This window comes from Schistocerca cancellata, chromosome 8 (assembly GCF_023864275.1).
Source record: "Schistocerca cancellata isolate TAMUIC-IGC-003103 chromosome 8, iqSchCanc2.1, whole genome shotgun sequence".
NCBI lineage: Eukaryota > Metazoa > Arthropoda > Insecta > Orthoptera > Acrididae > Schistocerca > Schistocerca cancellata.
The window spans coordinates 71,053,298-71,080,528 of record NC_064633.1 but is presented as its reverse complement, the minus strand read 5'-3'; the positions used below and the strand labels follow the sequence as shown (position 1 = coordinate 71,080,528).

The window sequence follows — 27,231 nt, the reverse complement described above, 5'->3', positions numbered from 1 at the left end:
AAGTTTAATGTTTTTATGTCAATTAAGCTTACCATTAAGAACATCATATTTTTATGAAGAATCTTTGTAAATAATATAAATAAAAACAGTGACAATGAGGACAAGGCAGAAAGGTATATTGTAGAGGAGGAGAATATAAAAAAATCTTTTAAAAGCCTGCATGACATGATAGCGAGGGGATGGAGACAGGCAGTGACTGACAGATTTGATAGAGTTGCTGTATGTGTATGAGAGAAGGACAACAATACAGCAATGTATGCAGATTTGTAAGGGTCTCACAACTGTATTGTTTCAAGGGTTGATTAATGAAAATCTAAAATAATTTGTTGCTTGCAGATTTTTTAAATAGCATCTGCCAGATAACTTTAAGGTTGCTGTAACATGTATTAGTGACAACGACTGTGTGACATTAGTATGAATACTGTTATCTGTAAGCACTAATTGAATGTACCATACTCACATTGATTGGAAAAGTTCTTCAATGTCAGTTCTTGGACAGATCTTGTGGTACAGTGCATAAAACTTGTTGAATGTGAAATCTGCTGCATCAATTGAAGCATGCTGTAAATTTAAAAAAAATACAAATATTGTTACATTCCAGTCTGGATTCTCCATTGTTGTAAAATTACAAATACAATGTTTATTCTACTGAGCTCATTCGTAAGCAAAGACATAACCTTCAAGAATAGAAAAATATGCATTAAAACATGTCATTATCAAATAAGGTAACCTACTTTTCTGTGGGGCAGACCCAGCTCAGATAGACCTTTGTAGACCAGCTTCTCTGTTTGTCCAGATGCAAAAGTTTTGGCTACAACTCTAACAGGAACTTTGCCCTTGGGATTCACGAGCAACCGAAGACGCATCCAGCTGAAGCATGAGACATATACTTTTTGACAGAGGAAATGAAATGATAAGAAAAAAAGTCTTTAGGATGAATTCATGCAGCATAGGTTGTCTCCATAGTAGACTGAAATAAGTTGTAAAGGTGCCACACCATATGACCTCTAGTAACATTTACAGGTGAAATAAAAATCCTTTATACTCTTTGTTTCTAAGACAGCTTCATTATAATTGTAGGCTTCACCGAAGCATTCCATTATGACTGAATGGTTAAAAGTGAGTGAGTGAGTGATTCTGGCCTTTCGGATTTCCTCACTATGCTTGGTTAACAGTGTGATTTTGGGTGCACAGCTGAGTTGCTATTTCCATTTTATGCAGTGTGTTTCAACAATCAACCAAGTTATCTTCATCAGGTGCTGTGAGCTGCATTACTATGTGTACTGACGTCCAGACAGTGAATACACATAACAACAATATTTGCAGCACCTGAGGAAGACAATAGGAATACACATTATTTAACTCTACAGAATCACAAACCAGTCTAAGCAGAAGACAAAGGGGTTGCTGTAGTCTCCCTGATTCTCATCAACATCATCAACCTGTTGCAAAAAGCACACAAAAGAGACACTTTTTGTTGTAAGCACAGTTTCATAGGATGCTGTACACTATGCACCTGTGAATTACATCATTATTGGACATGAATCTGAAACTACCACTTTATTATTTCAGTTGAAAACCTTCCATGTGTTTTTGAAATCTCTATGGATTAGTAAACATGTTTTCAAACTCAGAAGTCAGTCACCAGCTCACCTGGCTAGAAGGTTTTTCAGCTGAAGATGATGCAGCTACATCAAAAACACACATGAGGTGAATAAGGAACCTCTGAGAAAGAATCAAAATGCATCTCCTTTTATTTAATAAATACACACCTACAACTAGTCATATTTACTTGAGCAATGGCAGAATCACCATATTTTATAACAGAAGAATCAGTTGTTGCAGGGAGTACAGTTTATTACAGTACTAACACAAATAAATAAGCACAAAAACACCACAAGTTTTAATCTTGTGAAATAAATTAAATAACAAAGAATATTAGTGTTCATATTATGTCCTAATCATTCTGAAGAAAAGCTATTAGAAAGTTAGTAAAATTTTAATGACTAGCATGCAAAAATCTGTACTTTACATTGGAAACACTTACTGTTTCTTTAAGCACATCATTGGGCATATGTTGTCTGCTTTCACATTGTTTGTGATTTTCCTTAGTCCATCTAACCAGACCTAAAAAAGCCAAAAAGTGAAATATTTAAATCAGAAACACGCTGTCATACATATTGTAGTCACTTGTTCAATAAAAATCCTCCGCACAGGTATTATCTAATCTCGTCTCGGCAGTCCCTATGGAAGTGATACTTATTGGGTTAATGTATTCCTACATTCCTCACTCAATACTGATTCTTGAAACATTACAAGCGGGCTTTTGCAGCTTAGTTGACGTCTATCGTCAAGCATCTGCCACCTGAAGTATTCATCTTCTCCATGTTACATTCCCACCGGTCAAACAAACCTTCATTGTATACTTTAAATACCCCCCGTTAGTTCTATTTGATACAGCTTTCACACACTTGAACAATGTAGTAAACTGTCTTTTGTAAATATTTTACAACCCAAATCTTTTGTATATTGATTGCCTTATGGGAGTGACATAACTGACTAATTAATATATATCTAAAAACAAAGATGATGAGATTTACCAAACAAAAGCACTGGCAGGTCGATAGACACACAAACAAACACAAACATACACACAAAATTCAAGCTTTCACAACAAACAGTTGCTTCGTCAGGAAAGAGGGAAGGAGAGGGAAAGACAAAAGGATGTGGGTTTTAAGGTTAGGGTAAGGAGTCATTCCAATCCCGGGAACGGAAAGACTTACCTTAGGGGGAAAAAAGGACAGGTATACACTCGCACACACACACATATCCATCCGCACATACACAGACACAAGCAGACATTTGTAAAGGCCTTTACAAGTTTCAGTTAAAGTGAGAGGAGAAAGTACAAACTTGATCAGATTAGGAAAAGGAGTAAGACAAGGGTGCTGTTTATCACCTACTCTTTTCAACCTCTACTTGGGAAATATGATTGACCAATGTTAATTAGATGACAAAGGAGTAGAAATTGGAGGAAGAAGAGTAGGGTGTTTGAGATTTGCTGATGACATGGTCCATCTAGTCGCTGGGGAAAAAGACTTACAGGATTTGGTGGACACCATTGCAACTAACGGAAAAAAATATGGAATGAAAATTAACACAAATAAAACAAAAGTATTGGCACTAGGAGGAAATAAGGAAATAAAAATTATGCTGAATGGAGAAACAGTAGAACAGGTGCAAAATTTTAATTATCTTGGAAGCAGGGTAGACACCGACTGGAAGTGCACCACAGAAATTAAAACAAGGATAGCAATGGCAAAAGAGGCGTTTTATAAGAAAAGGAGAATCTTCTGCAGCGGTCTGGACAGAGAACTCAGAAAGAGACTCATAAAATGTCTTGTATGGAGTGTTCTTCTATATGGTGCTGAAACATGGACTATGAGGAAAAAAGACAGAGAAAGGCTGGAGGCTTTTGAGATCTAGACATGGCGGAAGATGGAAAGAATAAGTTGGATGGACAGAGTAAAAAATGAAGAGGTACTGAGAAGAGTGGGAGAGAAAAGACAGTTACTAGATGTAATACAGAGAATAAAAAGAAATTGGATTGGGCATATATTAAGAAAGAATGACGGACTGATAAAAACAGTTTTAGAAGGCTATGTAGAAGGGAAAAGGAAGCGAGGAAGGAAGAGATTCCAGATACTGGATGAAATGATGGATGGTACAACATACAGCAGCCTTAAGAAGGAAGCAATGGGTTGCAGAAAATGGAGAGGCAAAGGACCTGCTAATATAGCAGATAACTGATGATGATGACTTTCTCTGCAGGCTGCTTCAACTGTATATTTACAGAATGCTTGCCTGATGCATTCCATCAATGGTTGCACTATTTTTGGTGTAAAGGCTCATTTGATAACACACAATTCGCACAGGGTGGATAACTTAAAACACTTCTGTACTGGACAATGAAATGGGCCAGTGAGAGTTCTACCATCACAAGTTTGTTTCAGAGCTAGTAACACTGAAGATGATTACATGACTGTCAAGCACAAAATTACTACGCTATGTACAAAAACTAGTGTGTTTGAAGGTATTCTGAAGGTGAACCATAAGTGGCCTGCAAAACATTGGAAATGCTTAAGATACACAGCAAATGGTGAAGCCATGAAGTGTCAGCAAACAAACAAACACACACACACACACACACACACACACACACACACACAATGTAACATGGTATTTGTACCACCCATGGTCTGCCTGTTTCCATGAGACCAAAATTATTTTCAAAGAGGTGTTACATGTCTGAATCACACACCATTCACACAGTCCTTGGTGCTCACCATTCCATCTAGTATGCACGAAGAATGGTTCAGAACATCCCTGTGATGATTATCGTGTGGTGAATGCCCAAACAGTCCCAGATACCAATATCAAACATCCAGGATTTAACCAGTATTCTGGTGAGTGTGACCATTTTTAGTGTGTTGCACTGCCAAAAAGCATATAAGCAGATTCCAAAGGAAATTAATGACATACCTAAGGACAGAGTGACAGAGGTTAACTGACTATGAAATTACTCTCAACAAGGACAAGTGCTTCATCAGTGAACCTGTGGTAACCTTACTCAGCTGTAAAGTGTCGGCACATGGCTTCACACCCTTACCTGGGATGTTGGCTACTCTTTGTGCCTGGCCATGGCTGCAGAATTACCAAAAACTGAAGTGTTTCCTCAGCATGGTTAATTTTTATTGATCCCACTTCCCTGGAACCGCTGCAACACAAATGCACTGGCTGGCCACAACAAAACAGGCAAACACCCCCTCTATTGGACACCGGAGATAGAAACTTTCAATGACTTGTAAGAAAGCCTTGCTGATGCTATGGTGCTCGCTCATGCCACTCCTAGGGCATGCTGAGCTTCGACTGTTAATGTCAGTCAGTATGCTATCAGCACTACGTCAAAAAGTGAATGGACACTGGCAACCTCTGAGTCTCTTTTCCAAAAAAGTGCAACCCAGCCAAACACATCAGAGCACTTATGACAGGGAGCTTTTAGCAATTTATGAGAGTATCTAACATTTCTGCCCACTGTTACCGTTTAAACTGACCATAAAACCATCATGTCGGCATTCCAAAAGATCAGTGACAAGTGCTCCCCATGCCAATTCAGACACATCAAATACATCTGGCAACTTACAATGGATGTCTGCCGCATTCATGGCGCCAATAAAATTATAGCCAACTATTTTTCTCATATCAGCAACCTAACACCTGTTTTGAATTACAATGACCTCGCCACTGCTCAGTCTACAGATCGACAACTTCAACTGTTATTGCATGAATCCTACATCAGCCTATGCCTCCAACTGTTGGATGTTCACGATACCATGGCAAGTATATGGTGTGACGTATCTAGAGACAAACTGAGGCCTTACATCATGCCTCTCTTTTGATAAATGGCTTTTGACAGTGTCCTTAACCTGCTGCACCCTGGAGTCAAGGCCACAGACAAATAAATAGTTGATAGATTTTTATGGCCTTCAGCTAGGAAAGATGCAAGTGCCTCAATTCACGTGCACATACATTTTCAATGCAGCAAGACTGAATATCATGTGCACACAAATGTAGGATATGTTCCAACATCAATAATGAGATTCATGAACATTCAAATTGACGTAGTTGGCCCTCTTCCCCCATCTGGCTACAGATATACATTCATGGTGGGGGACAGATGTACACAGTCAGCAAAGGCTGCTCTGATCAAGGATATATCTGCTGCGATGACCATTAGTATGTTCGTCGAGATCCGGTTGGTATGTTTTGGTATCCTCTCCACATAACTGCAGACCAAGGGTGACAGTTTAAGTCAACCTTTTCAAAGAGCTGTCAGAACTGTTTGGTTTCCATCACCATTGTATCACAGACTACCACCTGACAAGAAACTGCACGACTGAGTGATGGGACAATAGTTTAAAGGCTGCCCTAATGGCCACAAAAATTCTTGGACTCAAGCATTGCCACTGGTTCTCCGAGGATCATGAATGACCTTCAAAATAGGCCTTAGTCCCTCATCAACATAAACAGTCTAAAGCGAACCTCTGAGGATCGTAACAGACTTCCTCATACTCTCAACTCCGCCAGGTGAGTCACAACTTCCCTATCTGGTATAATATCTGCAGGTGCAGTGCCCTTCTGCATTGCACCACAGGTCACACCCAGTTTCTCATGCGAAGAGTGCCAGCAGACTACTTTCATGTCATGTTTAACATGAATCTCATCCATCCACCGCTGCAACCTCCCTGCTTTGGACCCTTTCCAATTCTACGGTGAGGGGAACATACAACGGATATTGTCCAAAACAGCAAATGCACCAAACTCTGTCAAGTGGGTTAAGCCCACCCAGATTTACCACCAACTTCAGATGGCACTACAGTGACACTTGGGGAACAACTACATCACACTCGTCTCCAACTGTCTCCTGCCCAAGTGACAATTTCCAACCTCTGCTCCCCACAATCAGCTGTGTCACATATTATATTTACAGGTCCATCACACCCAGCCATCACATATGAGCAGTCCACATATTCAAGCTCAAATTCCCATTTTTCCCCAGTGCCCCCTGGCGGGTGGGGCAGGGGGAGGGAGAGGGGAGGGGTGGAGGGGGTGAGTGATATTGTAGACCTTGTTAATATGTGGTAAGTGCAGTGTTTCCTTAACTTGGAGATGCTCTTTGATCTTTCTGTTCATACTAATGGGCTAATGTGTTCACTCGTGATTTTTGGCTGAGTGTAGCAAAAGTGAAGATTGTCATATCACTAATTTGTGTATGTGTTTTATTTGTTGACGATAGTGTTCTTACAGCCTTTTCCCAATATCCCACCAATGATTCAAATCCTGCCATCTGCTTTACCTACTGAAGTATACCAAGATGGAATAACTCCATTTGCTATAATACGTCTGCTAACGTAAATTCCAATCTTTTTGTACTCTGCTGTCTTTCACATTCTTAATATTTATGGTATACCACATATACATGACAGCTCCAAATTGTTTTAAAAAACTGTGTTTCTGAATCTTATTATTCAGTGTATAATTTACATGTTGGTAATGGTAACAGTATACATAGTTTATGTAGAAACATTTTACTTAATGAAAAATTCTAAATTTATAATTCATGTAAACCATATGTAAAAACAACAAGTCTGCAATCGCAAGTATTTGTTTTCCTCAATGAATGGTTTCAATCGTAATGATCATCTTCAGATTGATCTAAAATAGAATGTGTATATTTATGAATAAATTATGAAATGTTATCGCCAGTACAAGTAGTAGTGTGATTCACACCGTCTGAGGAGATGCTACCAAACTTACCCGTGTTCTTAAAATTAACAAAAGAGTCAATTAAAATATATGGTCATTTTGGCATAGTCACATGGTATAAAAATATGATAAAATCATGTTAAACATTCATGGCCTGTAATGTACGGCCCTCATAATCACACTGTGCTTACAGCTGCACTGCAAACAGCTCATGGAAACCACATGTACTTCGAGGTTTCACCTAGCTAATTGTTTGTTTTGTGATTGACATATCTTATTTGAAAGCTCTCATTTCCAAAGAACATTTTGCCTTTCTTGAACGTTATGTAATTATGAAAATACCTTCATTCAACAATGTTTTTATCATAAGAAGTCTAAAATTTTTGAATACTAAAATGCATTCCTTTCATAAAAACCTATTTTAATTACTGTTACCTGTGATTTTTTTGTAATATATTTTTATATAACTGAAAATTTGAGTTGGCTGCAATTTCATGATGAGATTGCAAAATTCCTGGGATAAAAATGAACACTTAAAAATCCAGTTGTAAAAGTAGAACATAGTATTTATATCATTTGAGGAATATGTAATCTACAGCTAAAGAAAATAACTTCATTCTCTAATATATGTATGTATCCTTTATTTTTCCTGTCCTTTATGTTGATGTTGAAAATGTAAAGCAATGTTATGCCACTCTTTAAACAGATGCTGTGGACAATACCATGGTGAGTCCATGCTGAACTACAGTTGAACAGAGACAACTATATGTTGTCAGCATCTGTTGTAGAATCTCAGAGCATATTCAGAACCCAAACTTAATTTAATGTCTATAGCAGAATATAGCGGAGATGCTGAGTCACAGCTAGGCACAACAAAAAGACTCTCACAATTAAACCTTTCGGCCATTAAGACCTTCGTCAACAATAGATGAAACACACACACACACACAAATGCAATTCCACACATGACTGCAGTCTCAGGCAGGTTTCGATTGCCTGAGACTACAGTCGTGTGCATGAGTTGCGTTTGCGTTTGCGTGCATGCGCGCACACTTGGGTGTGTGTGTGTGTGTGTGTGTGTGTGTGTGTGTGAGAGAGAGAGAGAGAGAGAGAGAGAGAGAGAGGGAGAGAGAGAGAAAGACTAGACTGTCATCTATTGTTGAAAAAGTCCTTAATGACCGAAAGCTTTAATTGTGAGAGTCTTTTTGTTGTGCCTATCTGCGACTCAGCATCTCCACTATATGGTGAGTAGCAGCTTTCCTTTTCATAATATTGTTACATTCCATCCTGGATTTTCCACTGTTTGACAGGATAGCCTCTTTTGTCCCAGCCATATACATTTAGAATACTTTAATCCCGCAAAATCAACTATGTGCTTTTTCACAATAAGAAACAAAGGAAAATCCAGGATAGAATGTAACAATATTAGAGAAGGACAGTTGCTACTCACCATATAGTGGAGATGCTGAGTCGTGATAGGCACAACAAAATACCAGTCATGATTTACAAGCTAAGCTGCAACCACTGTGCTGCATTCTATGTAGGCATGACAACCAACAAGCTGTCTGTCCACATGAATGGCCACCAACAAACTGTGGTCAAAAAACAAGTGGATCACCCTGTTGCTGATCTCGCTGCCGAACATGATATACCTCATCTCAATGACTGCTTCACAGCCTGTGCCATATGGATCCTTCCCACCAACACCAGCTTTTCTGAATTGTGGGAACTTTCCCTGCAATACATCCTACATTCCCGCAACCCTTCTGGCCTCAACCTTTGTTTGTGGTATCTATAGCAATGATGCCACAGTGTATAAAAGTTCTTGGGTTGACACTACCATGAGACACCGATGACAGCGCCTTCTAGCCGGTGCTGTGGAACTCTACGAGCTCCGCAACAGATTCTGCCCATTTGCATTTGATCAAGAGCAGATGGCCGGGACACTTAGCTTCAGCTTGAGACTGTGCTCATCTGTACAAGTTATGTATGCCTCTGTATATATATTCAGGCTCCAGTAAACCACTTTTACTTACGTGCAGTACCGATGTATTTTTCCTGCTCCTGCTCCTGCTCCTTCCCATACGCCGCCTTCCAGGCAGGACACAAAATCGTTAGTCACTGTCCTCACCCATCCAGCCCCCTCCCCGTTCCTTACACCTCCCCCCCTCCCCCACCTCCACACCTCTCCAGCCCTCCATTTAAACTGCAGCACTTCACTGTCCACCACCCTCACCATACTGCCCCTCCCCCTTCCTGCCCCAGCCTCCTCCTTACCCCCACCCAGTCGCCACTGCCATCACGCACTGGTGCTGCTGCTCGCAGTGTGGTTTCAGTTGCCTGAGACTGCAGATGTATGCGCAACTTGTGTTTCCGGGAGTGTGTGTGTGCGTGTGTGTATTTGTGTCTACTGCTGCCTTAATGGCCGAAAGCTATAATAGTGTGAATCTTTTTGTTGTGCCTATCTCCGCTATATGGTGAGTAGCAACTTTCCTACTCTAATATTTTCACAATAACATGCTGAAAAGCCATGGAACGAGACAGTCAGGTAGGTGCAGAACTCCTTGACTTTCGGAAAGCATTTGATTCAATACCACACTAATTTTTATAACAAAAAACATGAATGTTTGGGTTATGAAATTAAATTTTTGGACGCATTGAGGATATCTCAGAAGTGAGGATACAGCAGGTTATCTCACTGGACTGGAATGTATATACAGCTAACTGTTTATACACTGACTCTCAGCAACTTCCTACTGTTCACCACAACTAACAGGAATACAGTTCTAAGTCAACGGGATAAAAAAAGTCACACAAAAACACCAGAACCTAATTTCATATAGAATAGATAGAATTTACTGGCTTCAAACAAACCATGACAATTTATCATTGTCAGTGCAATACCTCCAATTAGCTAATGGCTTCATGCCTTGACATAACTGCTCTATTTCTATCGAGCACTTACATTCTCACCAAAAGGCAAAAAATCACCTAGAAAAACTAGAACAGAATGAAACAGAATCCCATATCCATGCATGGGCACACATTTACAAGAAAGAGACTTCCAACTATTGTAGTCTTTCCATGTATGGAAAATAACTTTGTTAATGACCAAGGCTCACTAACTCCCAACTGTAGTTACAACATTAAAACATCTACACCGCTCTACTAAAACCCAAAAGGGCTGAACTCCTGATCGCACCATGTCCAAACCACTCCACGAAATTATTTAACATTTAGTCCTTTTCGCCAATTAGAATAAGGAGAAAAATTCAAGCATGTCCACTGGCCATGTCATGTCAATGATAATAGCACTTGCTGTAAGGTGCTCGTTCCTGCCAGGAATTCCATACTGTCAGCCTTGGAAAATCACTTACACTTGAGCCAGACTTACGTCTCCACCACATACCTTTATTAGGGAAAGAGCAGCCCATAATCTCCAGGCTGGAGAAGCCTCTTTCCCCAAAAATATCAGCTCTACCACATGCAAAGAAATGGGACAAATAGACGGGTGCAGACAGGAAAAGATATGCTACATATTTACAGTGTTGTAATACTAAGATGGGAGCTAAACAAAAGGATTTCAAGAGGATGCTTGCAAGATTACAAATGCACCCTCACCTTCTGGACTCTGGCATGCAGTCCAGTCTTCAAAAAAATGCAAGGTAATGAAACAGTCATAGGAATAGTGGGACATGCTCAGTACCAGTATGTGTTGATTCTTGTGTAGGAAAACTGCAGAAGTATTCTGATAAGGGGGAGGCCGCAATGCAAACTCAGTACACCTTTAGTAGGCCATTAAAACAACACAATGTGCAGTAAGGTGCACTATCCTTACAATTCTGAGAAAATCTCAAGAGAAGTTTTGTGGATCTATGAAGTGGCTTAGGTACCTGTGCGTAGGTGCTGGACATTAGAATTCATGGTGGTCATGTGGTTAGCGTTCGAGCTTCCTAAGATAAATGAGTATGGGGTGACAGTTCAACTCCCAATCAAATATAACTTTTAATCTACAAGTTTTTCATCAGTAGTCATTAGAACAAACATTTGTAACTATCGTCAAGTAAATAAAGAAACTCAGTTTTCCTCAAACATACACTTGTCATGATTTGTGAAGTCCCTTATATATGCAGTCTAGTAAGGTATTAGACCTTGATGCTTTGAGCTGCAGGCACAGAGGCAGGCCCCATTTGGACGATAGCTTGCGCAGTGGTGAGACGTTGATAGTGTAGCAAGAATAAATAATGTAGGCCCATTTTTTTTTGAATATAACAGAATTTACACTTGTACTGCAAAAATGAAGGTGACTCTATGTTCTTCAACTTCTGCAGATAATGAATGCCATGACGATTCCAAAGGTCACCTGGACCACGACCCTCTTGCAAAGCATGAATGCTAACCACATTTTTTCTTTTTTTTTTTCGCTGATCTCATTTCGTTCATCATTGTTCATTGCATTTGTTTGGTGTGGACACCCCATGACATCCGTTCAAGTTCATCATTGATCTGTTATTCAGTTTTTTATAACAGAGGGTAGCTAACCCTCTGACCGAACATGTTGAGCTACTGTGTCAGCACAACTTGACTTAAGGCCAGCACCTTCGCACAGACATCAGTCACATAATACACTTCTCTTGCAGTGTTCTCAGAATTGCCAGAGTAGTGCACTATACTATTTCAACATTATGTTGTTTTAATGGCCTGCTAAAGGTGTACAAAGTTTGAAATAAATTCATGATCCCAACATCCTGATCTCCCCTTGTGAAATGATGCTATAATCCATTCCTTCGCATATAACACCAGAGACACAAAGGTGTTAAATTGTCAGTGCACCTGGAAAGACCAAATACAGTGTACCCTAAGATGGGATATTACAGGAATGATCATTTGAAGCTAAAGAGACTAGTAAACATGAGTTCCAAATTGCATACCTTAAGAGCGACAAGCCCTCTGAGCACTACTTCATCTTCAATACTGTGAGATAAATCTATTCTACTTCAAGCTCTTTGTTATACATATTCTGAGTGGCAGTAATATGGACTAAAACAAGAAATGTCCAGTAAAGATGGGCTCTAAAGCGTATGCATCTTGAGTTATCAGCAGTTGTTCATCTTCACTACTATGGGACACATCTCTTCTGCTGAACAAGTGCTCGCAGCTCTTAAACTATGCATTTTAGAGCCCTTGTTTACTGGACTTTTTTGCCTCAATGGTCATTTATGTCATATTCTTGAATATTGACCACTCCTCCCGGAACACCCTGTATTTGTCATTAAAAGTAAATATCACAATAACTGAAATTCCGTGATGGAAACAATTAACAAAAATTAGGAAAGCTGATCATTGCATGTAGCTGATTGATGGTGGTGCATTAAATAGATAACAGCATACAGACTTTGAAACTCAGTGAAGTTAAATAACTCCTCTTGCTTGGGTATCACTCCATACAAAATAATAATTTTTCTTTATTTTATGTAACTAATACTTACACTGCAAGTAAATGAAATATCAAGACAAAAATTTAATAACATATATTTTTATAATCATTACTGTTCAGGGAGTCACTTACACCTTGCTTGTAAAAATGATGTAAATATTCTGTTTATATTTTTTTATTATTACTATTTACGGAAGTATTCCAAATTCAATAGTCAGCTAAATTCATATTTACTTAAAAATCTGACCTCACTAATAGGTGTTTGTTTTCCAATTGACATACCTCATTTCAAAGCTGTGCTCATCTACTATCAAAAGAATATTTTGGCTTCATTCAAAATTTTGTTGTTCAGGAAATATCTGTATTCAAAATTGTAGTTGTCATAACAAACGTAAAATATTGAAATTTTAGAATGAAAATCTTTCACAAATCCAATGTTACAATTTTGATCTTTAATTTTTCCCTACTATAAAATATATACTGCTCCCAGAAAAAATGTAAATGAAATAACTTCAATAAAAGACTTTAATTTGTAGATAGTTCTTGGCTGGTTTTATCAGAAAACTTAAGATAAAACTGCATGCCTGCATATCAGCTCCTGAAGATGGAACCTAATACTATTTGAATAACACATAACTAATATCTTACCAAAATAACTTCCACAGACTAATCTTACTGCCTTACGAAAACACAGTGACCATCTTGTAAATATTTTTTAATTATATATTCCAGTATCAGGCCATGCAAGTGTTATAAAACACTGATTTGGACTTATTACAACCACGCGATTTGAATACTTTACATAGTAATTTACAATGTGAATGTCTCTCTGGGGCTCTCCAGTACACAAGTTACTGTGTAACGTGTTCAAATCCCCTGATGATGACATGGTAGTAAGACGAACCAGGTAATGATACCTGTAGTGTCACCTGAGGCTGAAATACAGTAAACAAATAAACTTGATTACCAAATATGTATAAATATTTTAACCATTCCCATCTTTTACATTGTTACTAACAACGAAACTCCTCAGGCTTTCTCAGTGATACAGTAACATGATATGGTCTCCTGCTGGTTCTTCACATCATCCTCGTATGATAATTTGACTGTATTACACAATGTCTTCTTCAGGTGGTCCCTGAGACTGGTCCTTGTGTGGATCTGGTCCAGTATTTATGTCTGGATGGTGCTAAGCACTCCATTTTCTGTCCAAGCCATGTCAGGCACTCCATCACCTGCCACAGGTTACTCTAGTTGTCCTCTCTTGCCGCCGGTGCTCTCACCACCATCCACACCATGCTTGGCCATCCTCTGGTGTCACGGCATTTATCTGATGCTTCATATCTGGTCCGCAACACGTTAGGCGCTCCGTCTGTGGTCCACACCAAGAGGGCGGCTCTCATTGTCCTCTCTTGCCGCTGCTGCTCTTATTGCTCTCCACACCCAGCATGGCCGTCCTCTAGTGTTGTCCCCATCTGCTGTTTTGTTTCATCTCCACACTGCACCAGGCATTCTACCCACTGATTGCTGTGGGTTTGGCCACCCTCTGTCTGCCTTCGGCAGTTTGGGTGAAGTCTCACCTGTTGGAGCAGGTCTCCTGTGTTGTACTTTCCACTGGGCACTCCAGGTGTTCTATCTCCTCTGCGTGAACAGTCCGATGTTCAGTCCTTTGTTGATTACTGTTTGGCCTGTCTAGTGACGTGTCATCCCCAGTCTATAGTGTTTGCGCTCTGTCCGAGGGCTGTTTTATCAGTCTCCACTGCCATTCCTATTTCTCATGGAATCTGGATATTGTCTCCATTGTGTCTTCAGGGACTCAAGAGCAGGATTCCAGTTGTTGCTGAGCTTGTATCCAGTGTCACAGTTCGTAAGATTCTCCCTTACCTTGATACTGATGGCTTCTTTTATGACACTGTCCCAGTATCTCGGGGTCTGCGGCACAGTCTTGGTGTCATTGTAGTTCACTCAGTGACTGAGTTCTAGACAATGCTCCACAACTGCTGATTTGGTTGCATGTCTAAGTCTCGTATGGTTCTCTTGATCTTTATACCTGCTGTCCCCCATCGTGGTGGTCTGGCCAATGTTTGACATCCCTCACTAGCATGGAAATGGAAATGAGCGTTTGGCGTCATTGGCCGGGAGGCCCCTCGCGGGGCAGGTCCGGCCGCCTTGGCGCAGGTCTTATTACATTCGGCGCCACATTGGGCGACCTGCACGCCGGATGGGGATGAAATGATGATGAACACAACACAACACCCAGTCCCTGAGCGGAGAAAATCTCCGACCCAGCCGGGAATCGAACCCGGGCCCGGAGGACGGCAATCCGTCACGCTGACCACTCAGCTACTGGGGCGGACCCTCACTAGCATGGTATGTTGTAAATACTTCACTTCTGTAGCCCCAGGTCATCCTTTACATTTCCCTACAGTGACCCAATTTTTGTGGGTAACCAAATTCACTTTTGATGTTGCGTTTAAAGAGAATTCTGCTGATTTTGACAGAGACAGTTCAGATATGGCAGATATGCCATCTTGTTTGTCTCTTCTTGTTCTTCTTCTGAACACTTTAGCACAGTGGCAGGGGGAAGTGCGATCTGAATATCTCTGGAAGAGTATCCATTTTTGCAGATCACTGATTGTAAGTTTTCTACTTCAACCACCAAAGTGTCAGGATCTGAAACTGTCTGTACCCAATGGACTAGAGTTTTGAGCACTCCATTGTTCTGTACTGGATGTTGGCAACTGTTGGCTTGTAGATTTAAGTCAGTGTGAGTACATTTGTGGAACACGCTACACCCGAGGACTTTGAGTAGTCCATCCTTCTCCAGTCCCACAGTGAATTTTATATTAGGATGGTGTGAATGCAGATGTTGCAGGAAATCATCGAGCTTCTACCTGTCATGGGGCTGTATGACGAAGGTGCCATCCACATACCTAAGCAAGCATTTGGATTGATGTGTGGCCGACGTAAGTGCCCCTCTTCAAATCTTCCCATAAGTAGGTCAGCCATCATTTGTGATAGTGCGGTGCCCATCAGCACCCACTCTGTTTGCTCATAAAATTGACCGCATTATAGGACGTACCCCAAGGTCAATATGTGCCTGAGCATGTCCAGGAGAGTCCCATCGAACTCTTCTCCAATATGACTGAGTGAACCATTCAGTGGAACCTGGGTGAACAGGAACATCACATTGAAACTGACCATAACGTCAGAGTCCACAATGTGTAGCTGTCTAAGATGTAAGAAGTCCTTTGAGGTCAAAATGTGGTGTACACATTTATCCTCACAAGTAGACATCTTCTTCAGGTACCTTGTGGGTCTCTCGTTGGACCTCTTCAGCCACACTAGAAGGAAGTGTGTTGGCCGCTTGCTCAACCTCATTGATGAAGGCAGCAACGGCCATGTTTCTGGGTGTCATTGCAAAACTGAGACTCTGTCTGAGAACATTTAAGGTTGTCTTGTCAAATTCTAAGCACTGAGGTTGACCACCGTATGAGTATCCCCATTTTTATGAGCCTTGTTGTTGAGGCAATCAAACTTACCTAGTTGGCAGGCTGTTGATTTCTTGCTGTTGTATTCTCCCAGAACAGGGCCGGCCAAACGCTGCACAATGTGCAGATGATGTGCGGTAGTGCTGCACATGTGTGACAGCGAGCGGCAGCGACATCTGTTATTAGACATGTGTCCTAAATGAATGGTGGCGGCTCCATTTCCCTGTTTATGTGGTACAGGCAAGAGCGCAACATACCCAGTCTCGTTTACCCCTGGTGACCGTACCCTTAACAGAGAAGTACTGAGAAATGGCACGCAATGAGAAAAAGCAAAGGACGAGAGATCAATGTTTTCAGTCGTTTAAAAATGACTGGGAACTGCAATTATTTTTGTAGCCGTTGATGAAAACTCACAGTGTTTGCTGTGCCACTGAATTATGGGCGGCCAGCATAAGTTTTCAATTGAAGGACACTACAATACATATCACAAAGATGAGTGTAGTGTGCTCAACAGTGAAGAACGGCAAGCAAAATTAAATGTCCTTAAGAAAATGGATGAGACACATCAACTCGATTTTACTGTACGTCAAAGTAACTGATACTTCTTGAACTCTTAGTTTCTTGTGTTACATTTATGTCTATTTTACTGTACGATGTACAATGTACTGTTTTCAATTTTCCAGAATGATAACCACACTAAATCTTCACTGAGAGCAAGTTTTAAAATCGCATTAAGAATTACACAATCTGGGAAACTCTTTTCCGAAGGGGAGTTTGTGAAAGGGTGTCTGATTGGTTCTGCAGAACTTGTGTGTCCCACGAAAGTTAGCAGGTTTCAAGAAATCAGTCTATCCAAACAAACAGTGACAAAACATATCAGTGCTATGGCCGGCAATGTACACATGCAGCTAATAAATATGGCTAAAGACTTTGTTGCTTTCTCTGTTGCACTCGATGAAGCAGCAGATCTTACAGAGACAGCCCAGGTTGTGATATACATACGAGGTGTCGATAACGCACTTTGTGTAACAGAGGACTACTACTACAGGTGCAGACTTACTACAAGCTGTCGAGTAAGCGATTGATGGTGTCGGTATGGACTGGAATCGGTTAGTCACAGTGACCACAGATGGAGCACAATCAATGCAAGGCCATCAGAGAGGACTCATAGCATGGATGCGCAAAAAGCTAGGGCGCACAGACGAGACATTGTATGGAATTCACTGCATTCTGCATCGAGAGGCACTTTGTGCAAAATCAGTAATGTTAGCAAATGTCATGCAAATTGTTGTGCGTATTGTAAACTATCTGAAGACACATTGGCTTATGCATCCCCAGTTTCGGCGGTTCTTGCAGGAAGTAGGAGCAGAGTACGGTGACATACCTTACTATACCGAAGTACGCTGGCTCAGTCGAGGTAAAATGCTGAAAATATTTTTTGATTTACATTTGGTCATAGTAACATTTTTACATGAGAAGGGAAAAAGTGAACCTATGTTAGAAGACCTTTGTTGGATATCAGACCTTGCATTTCTCATGGACATTACATCTCACATGAACAGGCTGAACGTCAGTTTGCAAGGTGAAAATAATTTAATTTCAGACATGTTGGAAAAAGTAAATGTCTTTGAAAGGAAGGTTGCACTTTGGGAGAGCCAGCTTTCGACAGAAAACACTGCACACTTCCCGACTCTTGGACTGGTCCATGGAAGTGCTAGATTTCAAGAATACGTGTCAATAATTGTAAAAATTAAGGAACAATTTTGAGCATGATCTGCAGGTGTTACAAGTTTGTCTCCTGTTATTCGTCTCTTTGCTCGACCGTTCTTGTCATCAGTTGAAGATGCTCCGAATGATCTACAGATGGAACTGGACAAGTTCTTTGCAGTGCGAAGTACAAAAGAATTCTACGAAAATTTTTCACAACAAGAATTTCCACTCCTGCACCGAGAAGCCGTGAGAGTTATGTCCATGTTAGGGTCGACATATGTTTGTGAAAGATTTTTCTTGGCGATGAAAATGAATAAATCAAGGTTTCGATCAGGCATAAGTGATGAAAATCTTCGCAACTGCTTGCGTTTGTCAATGAGTCGTGCTTTTGTGCCCAATATTAACTATATCATTTCTCATGACCAGTGATAAACGTGTTTGGATTTATTCCTTTCATAATTAAAAATTATTGTTTACTAACTGTGCATTATTGCCTCATTCTGCTCCATGTTACATTATTATCAGGAAAATTGGTCATTAAACTGATTGTTCTAATGTATACTTACATTTAGGGTTTTTTTTAATGTGTGAAGGGCCACACTCAGCTATAGTCAATAAAACATAACATTCATCTAACTGTCAGTTATTATGCAGATTTCAGACGGAACTGATGAAAGACATAGCAATAATGGTATTGAAATAACAGGTGATCATCGAGAGGTCTGCGGTTATTGTTCTCTTCAGAGGTCAGTGAGATGGAAATTATGTGGAAGTAACTGAGGGTACCGAGAATTAGTTATAGGAAACCTTGCATTAGTTTAGTGTTATTTGAAATCATGAATAAGGTTCATTGGAAGTTGCTAAGTGCTCTCTTTCTTAAATACTACATCAAAAACATTACGCGTATTTACTGTCAGTCAAGCTGCCGATATAAAAACCCACAGTTGTTAACTGTATTACTTGTCTTACTGGGTCAAACTGTTAGCATAAAAGTAGACATCTCAATCAGTAGACTGTGACAGTATTTTAAATGTTTAATACGTGAAATACCTTTCCATGGTTGTCTTGCAAGCTGTGGAAAGAGCACTAAAATGTCCCGGTCAGAGTATCCCAGCAAGCGGATAAAGCGACATCTGTGTGTAGAAACATGCACTACATGAACGCTGACAGCTGCGGCGTGCACGCTGTGACCCGGAAGTTGCAAGTGTGCAGGAGCACCGCATGCGTGCGGAATTTCTGGCCGGACCTGTCCTAGAACTATGAGGCACCATTAACCTGGTCCCATCTTGTCTAGTTAAGGAAGTTGCTCCAGAATGATGGAAAAACAACAACTCGCCAGATGTCACATGTACTTAATGGCACATTTTGCACACCCTATCCCTTACCACTGTGAGGTTTGCTTGGTGTTTGATTCTGTTCGTCGCACTGAAACTGACAAGGCACTTGATCCTAGCAAATGCCAGTGTGGGATGTCATACATCAGCCAGACCACCAGAACACTAGACAACAGGTATAAAGAACATCAGAGGCATAACAGACTTAGAGAGGCAACCAAATCAGCAATAGTGGAGCACTGTCTATAACTACAATGACATCAAGATTGTGACACAGACAGGCAGTCGGAGCACCTGTGGCAAGAGAGGGCAACTGGAGCCACCTCTGGCAGTCGCCGACCATGAACGGTGTGTTTAACATGACATGGACTGAAAATGGAGCACCACCTAGCACCATACAGGCATAAATACTGGACCCATCCACCCAGACACCACTCTCAGAGAACACCTGAAGAAGACAGCTAGTCACACCATCGAAATATTGTGTGAGAACAATGTGAACAATCGACAGAAGAATGAATTATTCAACATGTCAACAACGAAACTGCTCTGAACATTAACATTTCATAAAAACTTACACTAGTCTTTAAATAGGCACAGTGGATAATGTGAGAGTGAGTCTTCATTGAGCACTTGCAAGATAATGTTCTTGGAACCTCAGAGAATTTAGTTTAGACTGTGTGGAGTTTATGTAAGGTGCTGACCTTAATGAACTTTTAAAACCACAAACTGGTCTGTATACTACTGTATACTACAATCATAATATAACTTGGCACTATTCTGGAAAAAGGAAAATCTTGGAACCCAAATTAGTTTGGGCTGGTACGGATTTTATCTGCCCACTGTCAACATTAGCTAGGAAACAATAACAGCACATCACATCATTGTAAATGCAGTGTCAATTCCAGAGTGCTGCCTGCACTTTGAGAAGGAGGTAAGGCTTGTCCACCACCCTGCTAACCCTCCTAGCCCTCTCCGTGCTCACCATATAACAAGCCACATGTTAGGCAAGAATCATGTGCTTATGCTCCCAGTATTTTCCCCGATAGGAGACCCAAAATATTTTGTGCAAACAGTACTACATATTGTTTTCAGAACAAATGTTCAGGGACTACACTTTTATCATCTACAGTCTCACCTTTGTTGCCTAAAATTGTTCCAAGTACCTATCTATTAATCAAATGAACAAGAGAGAAGACATCTGTCAAAGCATTTTAAGGTCATTAGCTTTACAACTTTATTAGTTTTCAAGCAATGACACATGAGCATAGATGCATTGGTTCTGTGTGAGAGTGTTTACTTACTGAAGAAAGAAGAACAACAGATCTTCATGCCACTGTGTGTGTGTGTGTTTGTGTGTGTGTGTGTGTGTGTGTGTGTGTGTGTGTGTGTGCGTGCATGCACGTGTGGTGGAGAGGGGGGGAGAGGGGAGAGGGAAGGGAGGCACAGGCATGCAAGTATGTGTGTGTGTGTGTGTGTGTGTGTGTGTGTGTGTGTGTGTGTGTGTGCGCGTGCGTGCGCGCGCGCGTGCCTGTGCAGCCATACATCAACCAGCTGTAGTTGAGTGTTGCCTTATACCTTGAAAGGAAACCTTTTGAATGACCTCATCATAGAACTAAGAAACATGTCTACAAAAACAAAGTCTGTCTACATCTATATTTTCATCTATACTCTGAATGCCATTTTACTGTTTGTGGGGGTTTGTATTTCTAGTATCACTATCTGCCCTCTCCCCTCCTCCTTCGCCAATCCATGTGCAATGGTGCATGGGAGGAATGACTTGGCAAACCTCCATCTGAGCTCCAATTTCTCTGCTTTTCGAACTATGGTCATATTGTAAGACTTATGTGAGTGGGAACAACATACTGCCCAATGCTTCCCAGAACAGACTCTCTCAGAATTTTAAAACTAAACCTCTCCAAGATGCATGACACCTCTGCCACTGGAGTCTGCTGAACACCTATGTACGGCTCATGGATCAACTAAAGGATCTCATGACAAAATATACCATTCTTTGCTGAATCATCTTAATCTCTTCCACTAACCCAGTCTTGTAAGGGGTTTATGCTGATGAGCAATATTCAAGAATCCATTGAACAAGTGTTCCGTAAGGTATTATTTCATGGATGAATTGAATATCTTTAATATTCTTTGAATTATTCTCAGCCTGACATCTGCTTGTCTATTCTCAGCCTGACATCTGCTTGTCCAAAAACTTGTTTTATTTGGTCATTTCACTTCCTGGTGTGTTAGATGGCTGCTACTACTAGGTTTCTTACAGAAGTAACTGTTCAATCAAACAGAATTGGATTTCTTGGCCTATTTATGCACAATATGTTACATTCATCTGTTTTCAGGGTCAACTGCCATTCCCTGCAGTAACCATAAATATTCTGCTGGTCTTCCCACAATTTGTTACAGTCTACTGGCACTGCTTTCTTCCTATAGAAAACGGCATCATTTGTGAACAGCCTTTGCAAGCTCTCCCTGTTTTCCACTAGATCATTTATATATGTACTGTAAACAGTAACAGCCTTATCACACTTCCTTGGCGTACCTCTAAAAGTAATTTTAAATCAGTTCATTTTCTCGCATTATAAGTGCGTAATGTGTTAGGTTTTATCTGCAAGGAAATCCTGAATCCAATCACAAATTTCGTCTTATGCTCAATACACTGGTATCTTTTTCACTGAAGGACAGTGAGGAACTGCATCAAATACCTTCCTGAAGTCAAGAAACTCTGGACCTCAAGGACAAACAGAGTGAGCTGAGTTTTGCAAGATCTCTGTGTATGACATGCATGTTGATTTTTATAGATGAGATTTTCACTGTCCAGAAACAACATAATATATCAGTGTGAAACATGTCCCATAATTCTACAACAGACTGACAGTAGTGATATAGACCTGTAATGACCTGCATCTGTCCTATGACCTTTCTTAAAAATGGGTGCAGCCTGCAGCCTTTTCCATCCACAACGTATCCTTCATTGCTCCAGTCCCGTATGATAAACTACTGATAGAATGAGAAGATGGTTGGTTTGTGGGACTGAAGGGACCAGACTGCTATGATCATCGGTCCCAGAACGAGAAGAGCTGAGTGGGAGAGACAGTAGTATAATGACAAAGTAATTGGTCATTATGATTTGAGCTACCTGGGCAAATAACAAGGATATATTGTGAAGCTGTCCTAAATGCAATACCTCAATATGAAGTCAGTGACTGGGCACACAAACTGGGTACAGTCAGATAAAAAAAAAATGCAATGCTGATTATTTGTTTCACTCATGTGGGGTTTCTGGTATGTGTCAGTCTTTAGAATGCATAATTTTGAATAAAATTCTCAAGTTTCTGATACCTACATCTGCCATCATGAAGATGAGAATTCCATGCAAATGCATGTTTTTAATGGCTCATTGAACATAGCTCAAACTTAGGGCTCACCCATTTTCTTAATTTCTGATTCCAAATAAATATACTTCTTCTGTGTACATTTTTATCTTTATGGGGCTTACAAACATGCATAATTCATATACAAGGCATTTTTAGTTTAATTGTGCATATAATATACATTATTTCCAGATCAAATGCATATTTTAACAGTTTTGAGTAGACACCTGTTTTTCAGTTTTTATAATTCTTGTTTTTGTTTTAGGAATCAGGAATGAAGAAAGAAAAGAGGGGAGGGAGAGGGAAGCTAAGAATCTCACAAGCGGCTGCTTTCCCAGAATTTTACCAACACCTGTATGCAGATTTATTCATCCACAACAACCATTGGCAAATTGTTGATTTCATGACAATGGAAATTTAGCCTTCTAAGTTAGGGACCGCAGCTGAGGCAACAATGACACAGCTGCAGAGCAGTGTTGTGGAATTTGAACAAATCTTACTAACAACTTTGATTCCTCTAAAACTGAAATCATTCACTGAACTGTCTTCTCAGTGTGTGTGTGTGTGTGTGTGTGTGTGTGTGTGTGTGTGTGTGTGTGAGAGAGAGAGAGAGAGAGAGAGTGAGAGAGAGAGAGAGAGAGAGAGAGAGAGAGAACCTTGCAAATGGTAAATGTTTGTATGTGTTGATGTGCTTCTAATATGCATCCAATTAAAAGTCCCAGAAGTGTACTCTTTGCACAGAGAATAAAAGGGAGGGATTTAGTAGATCATATCGAGGTGATGCATTTTGTAATTGTTGTAGTAAAAAGGTATGATATTATTTTCTCGAAAATTTTCTATGGCACTTGTTTTTTGTAAACATTACAAAATTTATTTTGTATAATTTATTAAATAAGAATGCTAGTTGTTTTTTTAATCATATCCATGGAACTGGTAGATCCTTTATAATTTCAGATAAAATGTACTAAAAATTTCAAGTTGAACAGCATGTTGCATATATGTCACCTATGGCAAGAATGTGAAAAACAAAATAATCTGCAGCACACCAAATCCAGGCATTTATTACTACTCCCACACATGTGGCACTGAAAAATAATTTTTATATGGATTTGTGTGATGCTTTTGCAGGAGAAGCCCAACTCTTAAGGCTTTTTTGGAGGAGTATATAACAAAAGATGTCCCTTGTCCCTCATTATTGAGGAAAAATTATGTTCTAAGATCTTATTGTCAGGTAGGTCTATGTAATGTATCTGCCAAAATAAATTTAATTTTGTGTAAAAATAAATGAAAACTATTTTCACATACATAAAAATACTTGTTATTTTACCAACCAGGTATTGTACAAAATTCGTGAGGACTTGGAACCTCAAACATATATACATCTGTAAATGAAACAACTGATCCTATGGAGCACTATGTTGCTAATGTAATTATAGGAAAATTAACTGAAGATGGACTCGGTCAAACCCATCTAGTGTGTTGTAAAGTACTGCAACATGCAAATAACTCCACAACTACTAGTTTGTTTGATGACAGATTGTCTAAGTTTTAATCGAATATTGTAATTGAATAACATTTTAAATAACTGCATTACTCTCATTTAAATCTCTAGTTTTATAAGTCATTTTCTGAGAAAATACTGCTTACATTTTAGGTGTCTGAGACCAAATAACAAACAAAAACAGAGTTATTTTGCTGTTAAGTGATGCTGCTCCCTACACACTGAAGGCTATATTTTTCCTGTATGTATCAGAGATGCACAAGCAGCATTTGAATGCAAAAATATGCAATAGGATTTAATTAACATTAAGACAAACTTCTCAAAATTGCCCTGTACAATAACAAAATCAGAAGCCACTGTCTGCTACCAGTAGACTCAATGTCATTTGCTGAAGAATTCCAGACATTCACCTACAACTACATGGATACTCTTCAAATCACACTTAAGTGCCTGGCAGAGGGGTCATCGAACCACCTTCACAATAATTCTCTGTTATTTCACTCTCCAACATTACACAGGAAAAATGAAGACCTCTATCTTTCCGTGCCGGCTTTGATTTCCCTATTTTATTATGATGATCATTTCTCCCTATGTAGATCATCCTAAACATAATATTTTCACATAAGGAGGAGAAAGTTGGTGATTTCCTGCTGCAAAAGACTTTGTTTTCATGATGTCAACCCCAAATCCTGTATCATTTCCATGACACTCTCTCCCCTATTTCTCAGTAACACAATACGTGTTACACTTCTTTGAACTTTCTCAACGTTTTCCGTTAATCCTATATGGTAATATTCCACACTCCACAACAGTATTCCTAAACAGGATGGACAAACGTAGAGTAGGCAGTCTCTTTACTGGATCTGTTGCACCTTCTGAGTGTTCTGCCAATAAAATGCCGTCTTTGGTTCGCCTTCCCCAAAACACTTTCTGTGTGATCTTTCCAATTTAAGTTGATCAGAATTGTAATTTCTAGATATATAGTTGAATTTATGGCCTTTAGATTTGTCTGATTTATTGTGTAACCAAATTTTAATGGATCCCTTTTAGAACTCTTGTGGATGATCTCACTCTTTTCATTATTTAGGGTTAACTGCCAATTTTCCCACCATACAGATAACTTTTCTAACTTTTTTGCAATTTATTTTGATTTTCTGAGGACTTTACTAGACAACAAGTGACGGTATCATCTGCAAACAACCTAAGACAGCTGCTCAGAATGTCTCCTAAAATTGTTGATATAGACAAGGAACAGCAGAGAGCCTATAACACTACCTTGGGGAATGCCAGAAATCACTTCTGTTTTTCTCGATGACTTTCCATCAATGACCTTCCATCAACTACTACGAACTATGGCCTCTCTGATGGGATATCATGAATCCAGTCGCATAACTGAGATGATATTTCATAAGTATGCAGTTTATTTACAAGCTTCTTGTGAAGTATGGTGTCAAAAGCCTTTTCTGGAAATCTAGAAAAACAGAATCAATTTGAAATCCCTAGTCAATGGCACTCAACATTTCATGTAAATAAAAAGCTAGCTGTGTTTCACAAGAATGATGTTTTCTAAATCCATGCTGACTGTGTGTCAATAGATGATTCTCTTTGAGATAATTCTTAATGTTCAAACATATATGTTCCAAAATCCAGCTACATATCAACGTTAATGATATGGGCCCGTAATTAGTGGATTACCCCTATTACCTTTCTTGACTGTTGGTGTGACCTATGCCGCTTTCCAGTCTTTGGGTATGGGTCTTTTGTTGAGTGAGCGGTTGTATGTGATTGTTAAGTACAGAGCTATTGCATCAGCATACTCTGAAAGGAACCTAATTGGTATAAAATATGGACTGGAAGACTTGCTTTTATTAAATTATTTGAGTTGCTTTGCTGCTCTGAGGATATCTACTTCTAAGTTGGCAGATGTTCTTGATTCCAATTCTGGAATATTTACTTCGTCTTCTTTGCTGAAGAAATTTCAGAAGGCCGTGCAGAGTAATTCTGCTTTAGCAGCTCTGTCATCAATAGTTTTTCCACTGCTATAATGCAGGGAAAGCACTGATTGCATTTTTCTGCTAGCATATTGTACATACAACCAGAATCTCTTTGGATTTTCAGGCTGCTTTCGTGACAAAGTTTCATTATGGAAACTACTACAAGCATCTCACACTGAAGTCCACACTAAATTTCGAGCTTCAGCAAAATATTGCCAATCTTAGGGATTTTGCATTTGTTTGAATTTGGCATGCTTTTTGTTGTTGTTGTTGTTGTTGTTGTTGTTTCTGCAGCAGTGTTCTGGCCTGTTTTGTGTGCCATGGGGCATTAGCTCTGTCTTTTGTTAATTTATTTGGTATAAATTTCTCAGTTGCTGTTGCTATTTTTTTGAATTCAAGCCACATCTGGTCCACTCTTACATTGTTAATTTGAAAGGAGCAGAGATTGTCTCTCAGGGAGGTGTGAAGCGAATTTTTATCTGCTTCTTTTTGAATAGATATATTTTTTATTTATTTTTGGTGGATTTGGGAGTTAAAGCATTCAGTCTCGCAACAACAACCATGTTCACTAGCCCCTGTATCTGTTTTGATGCATATTATCATCTCAGGATTATTATATAAGAGGTCAAGAATGTTTTCGCAACCATTTACTACTCCAGTGGGCTCATGAACTAACTGCTCAAAATACTTTTCAGAGAATGCATTTAGCATGATTTTGGATGATGTTTCATGTGTACTTCCTGATTTAAAATGAATTTCCACCAATTTATTGAGGATAAATTGATGTCACCACCAACTATAATTGCACGAGTGGGGTAAGTGTTTAAAAACAGGCTCATGTTTTCTTTGAACCTAGCAGCAATTGTATGATCTGAGTTGAGAGGTCAGTAAAAGAATCAAATTACTATTTTATTCTGGTTGCCAAGAATGACCTGCGCCAATACTAACTCTCAGGAGCTATCTATTTCAATTTCACTACAAGATAAACTACTGCTAACAGCAACAAACATGCCACATGTATTAATCCTATCCTTTCTAAACTCCATTAG

The 27,231-nt window shown here is 39.6% G+C and overlaps 1 protein-coding gene across 1 annotated transcript in view; it reads right to left on the bottom strand.

Annotated features, from left to right (window-relative positions):
• LOC126095360 (1-phosphatidylinositol 4,5-bisphosphate phosphodiesterase-like) overlaps positions 1-27,231 on the bottom strand; it is a 419,315-nt gene that overhangs the window by 333,636 nt on the left and 58,448 nt on the right. Inside the window, exons 4-6 of the mRNA XM_049910167.1 lie at positions 2,048-2,127; positions 735-870; positions 461-561 (exon numbers count right to left, since the gene is read on the bottom strand). Coding sequence (XP_049766124.1) covers positions 461-561; positions 735-870; positions 2,048-2,127 — 317 coding nt within the window. The remainder of the gene's footprint in view (positions 1-460; positions 562-734; positions 871-2,047; positions 2,128-27,231) is intronic.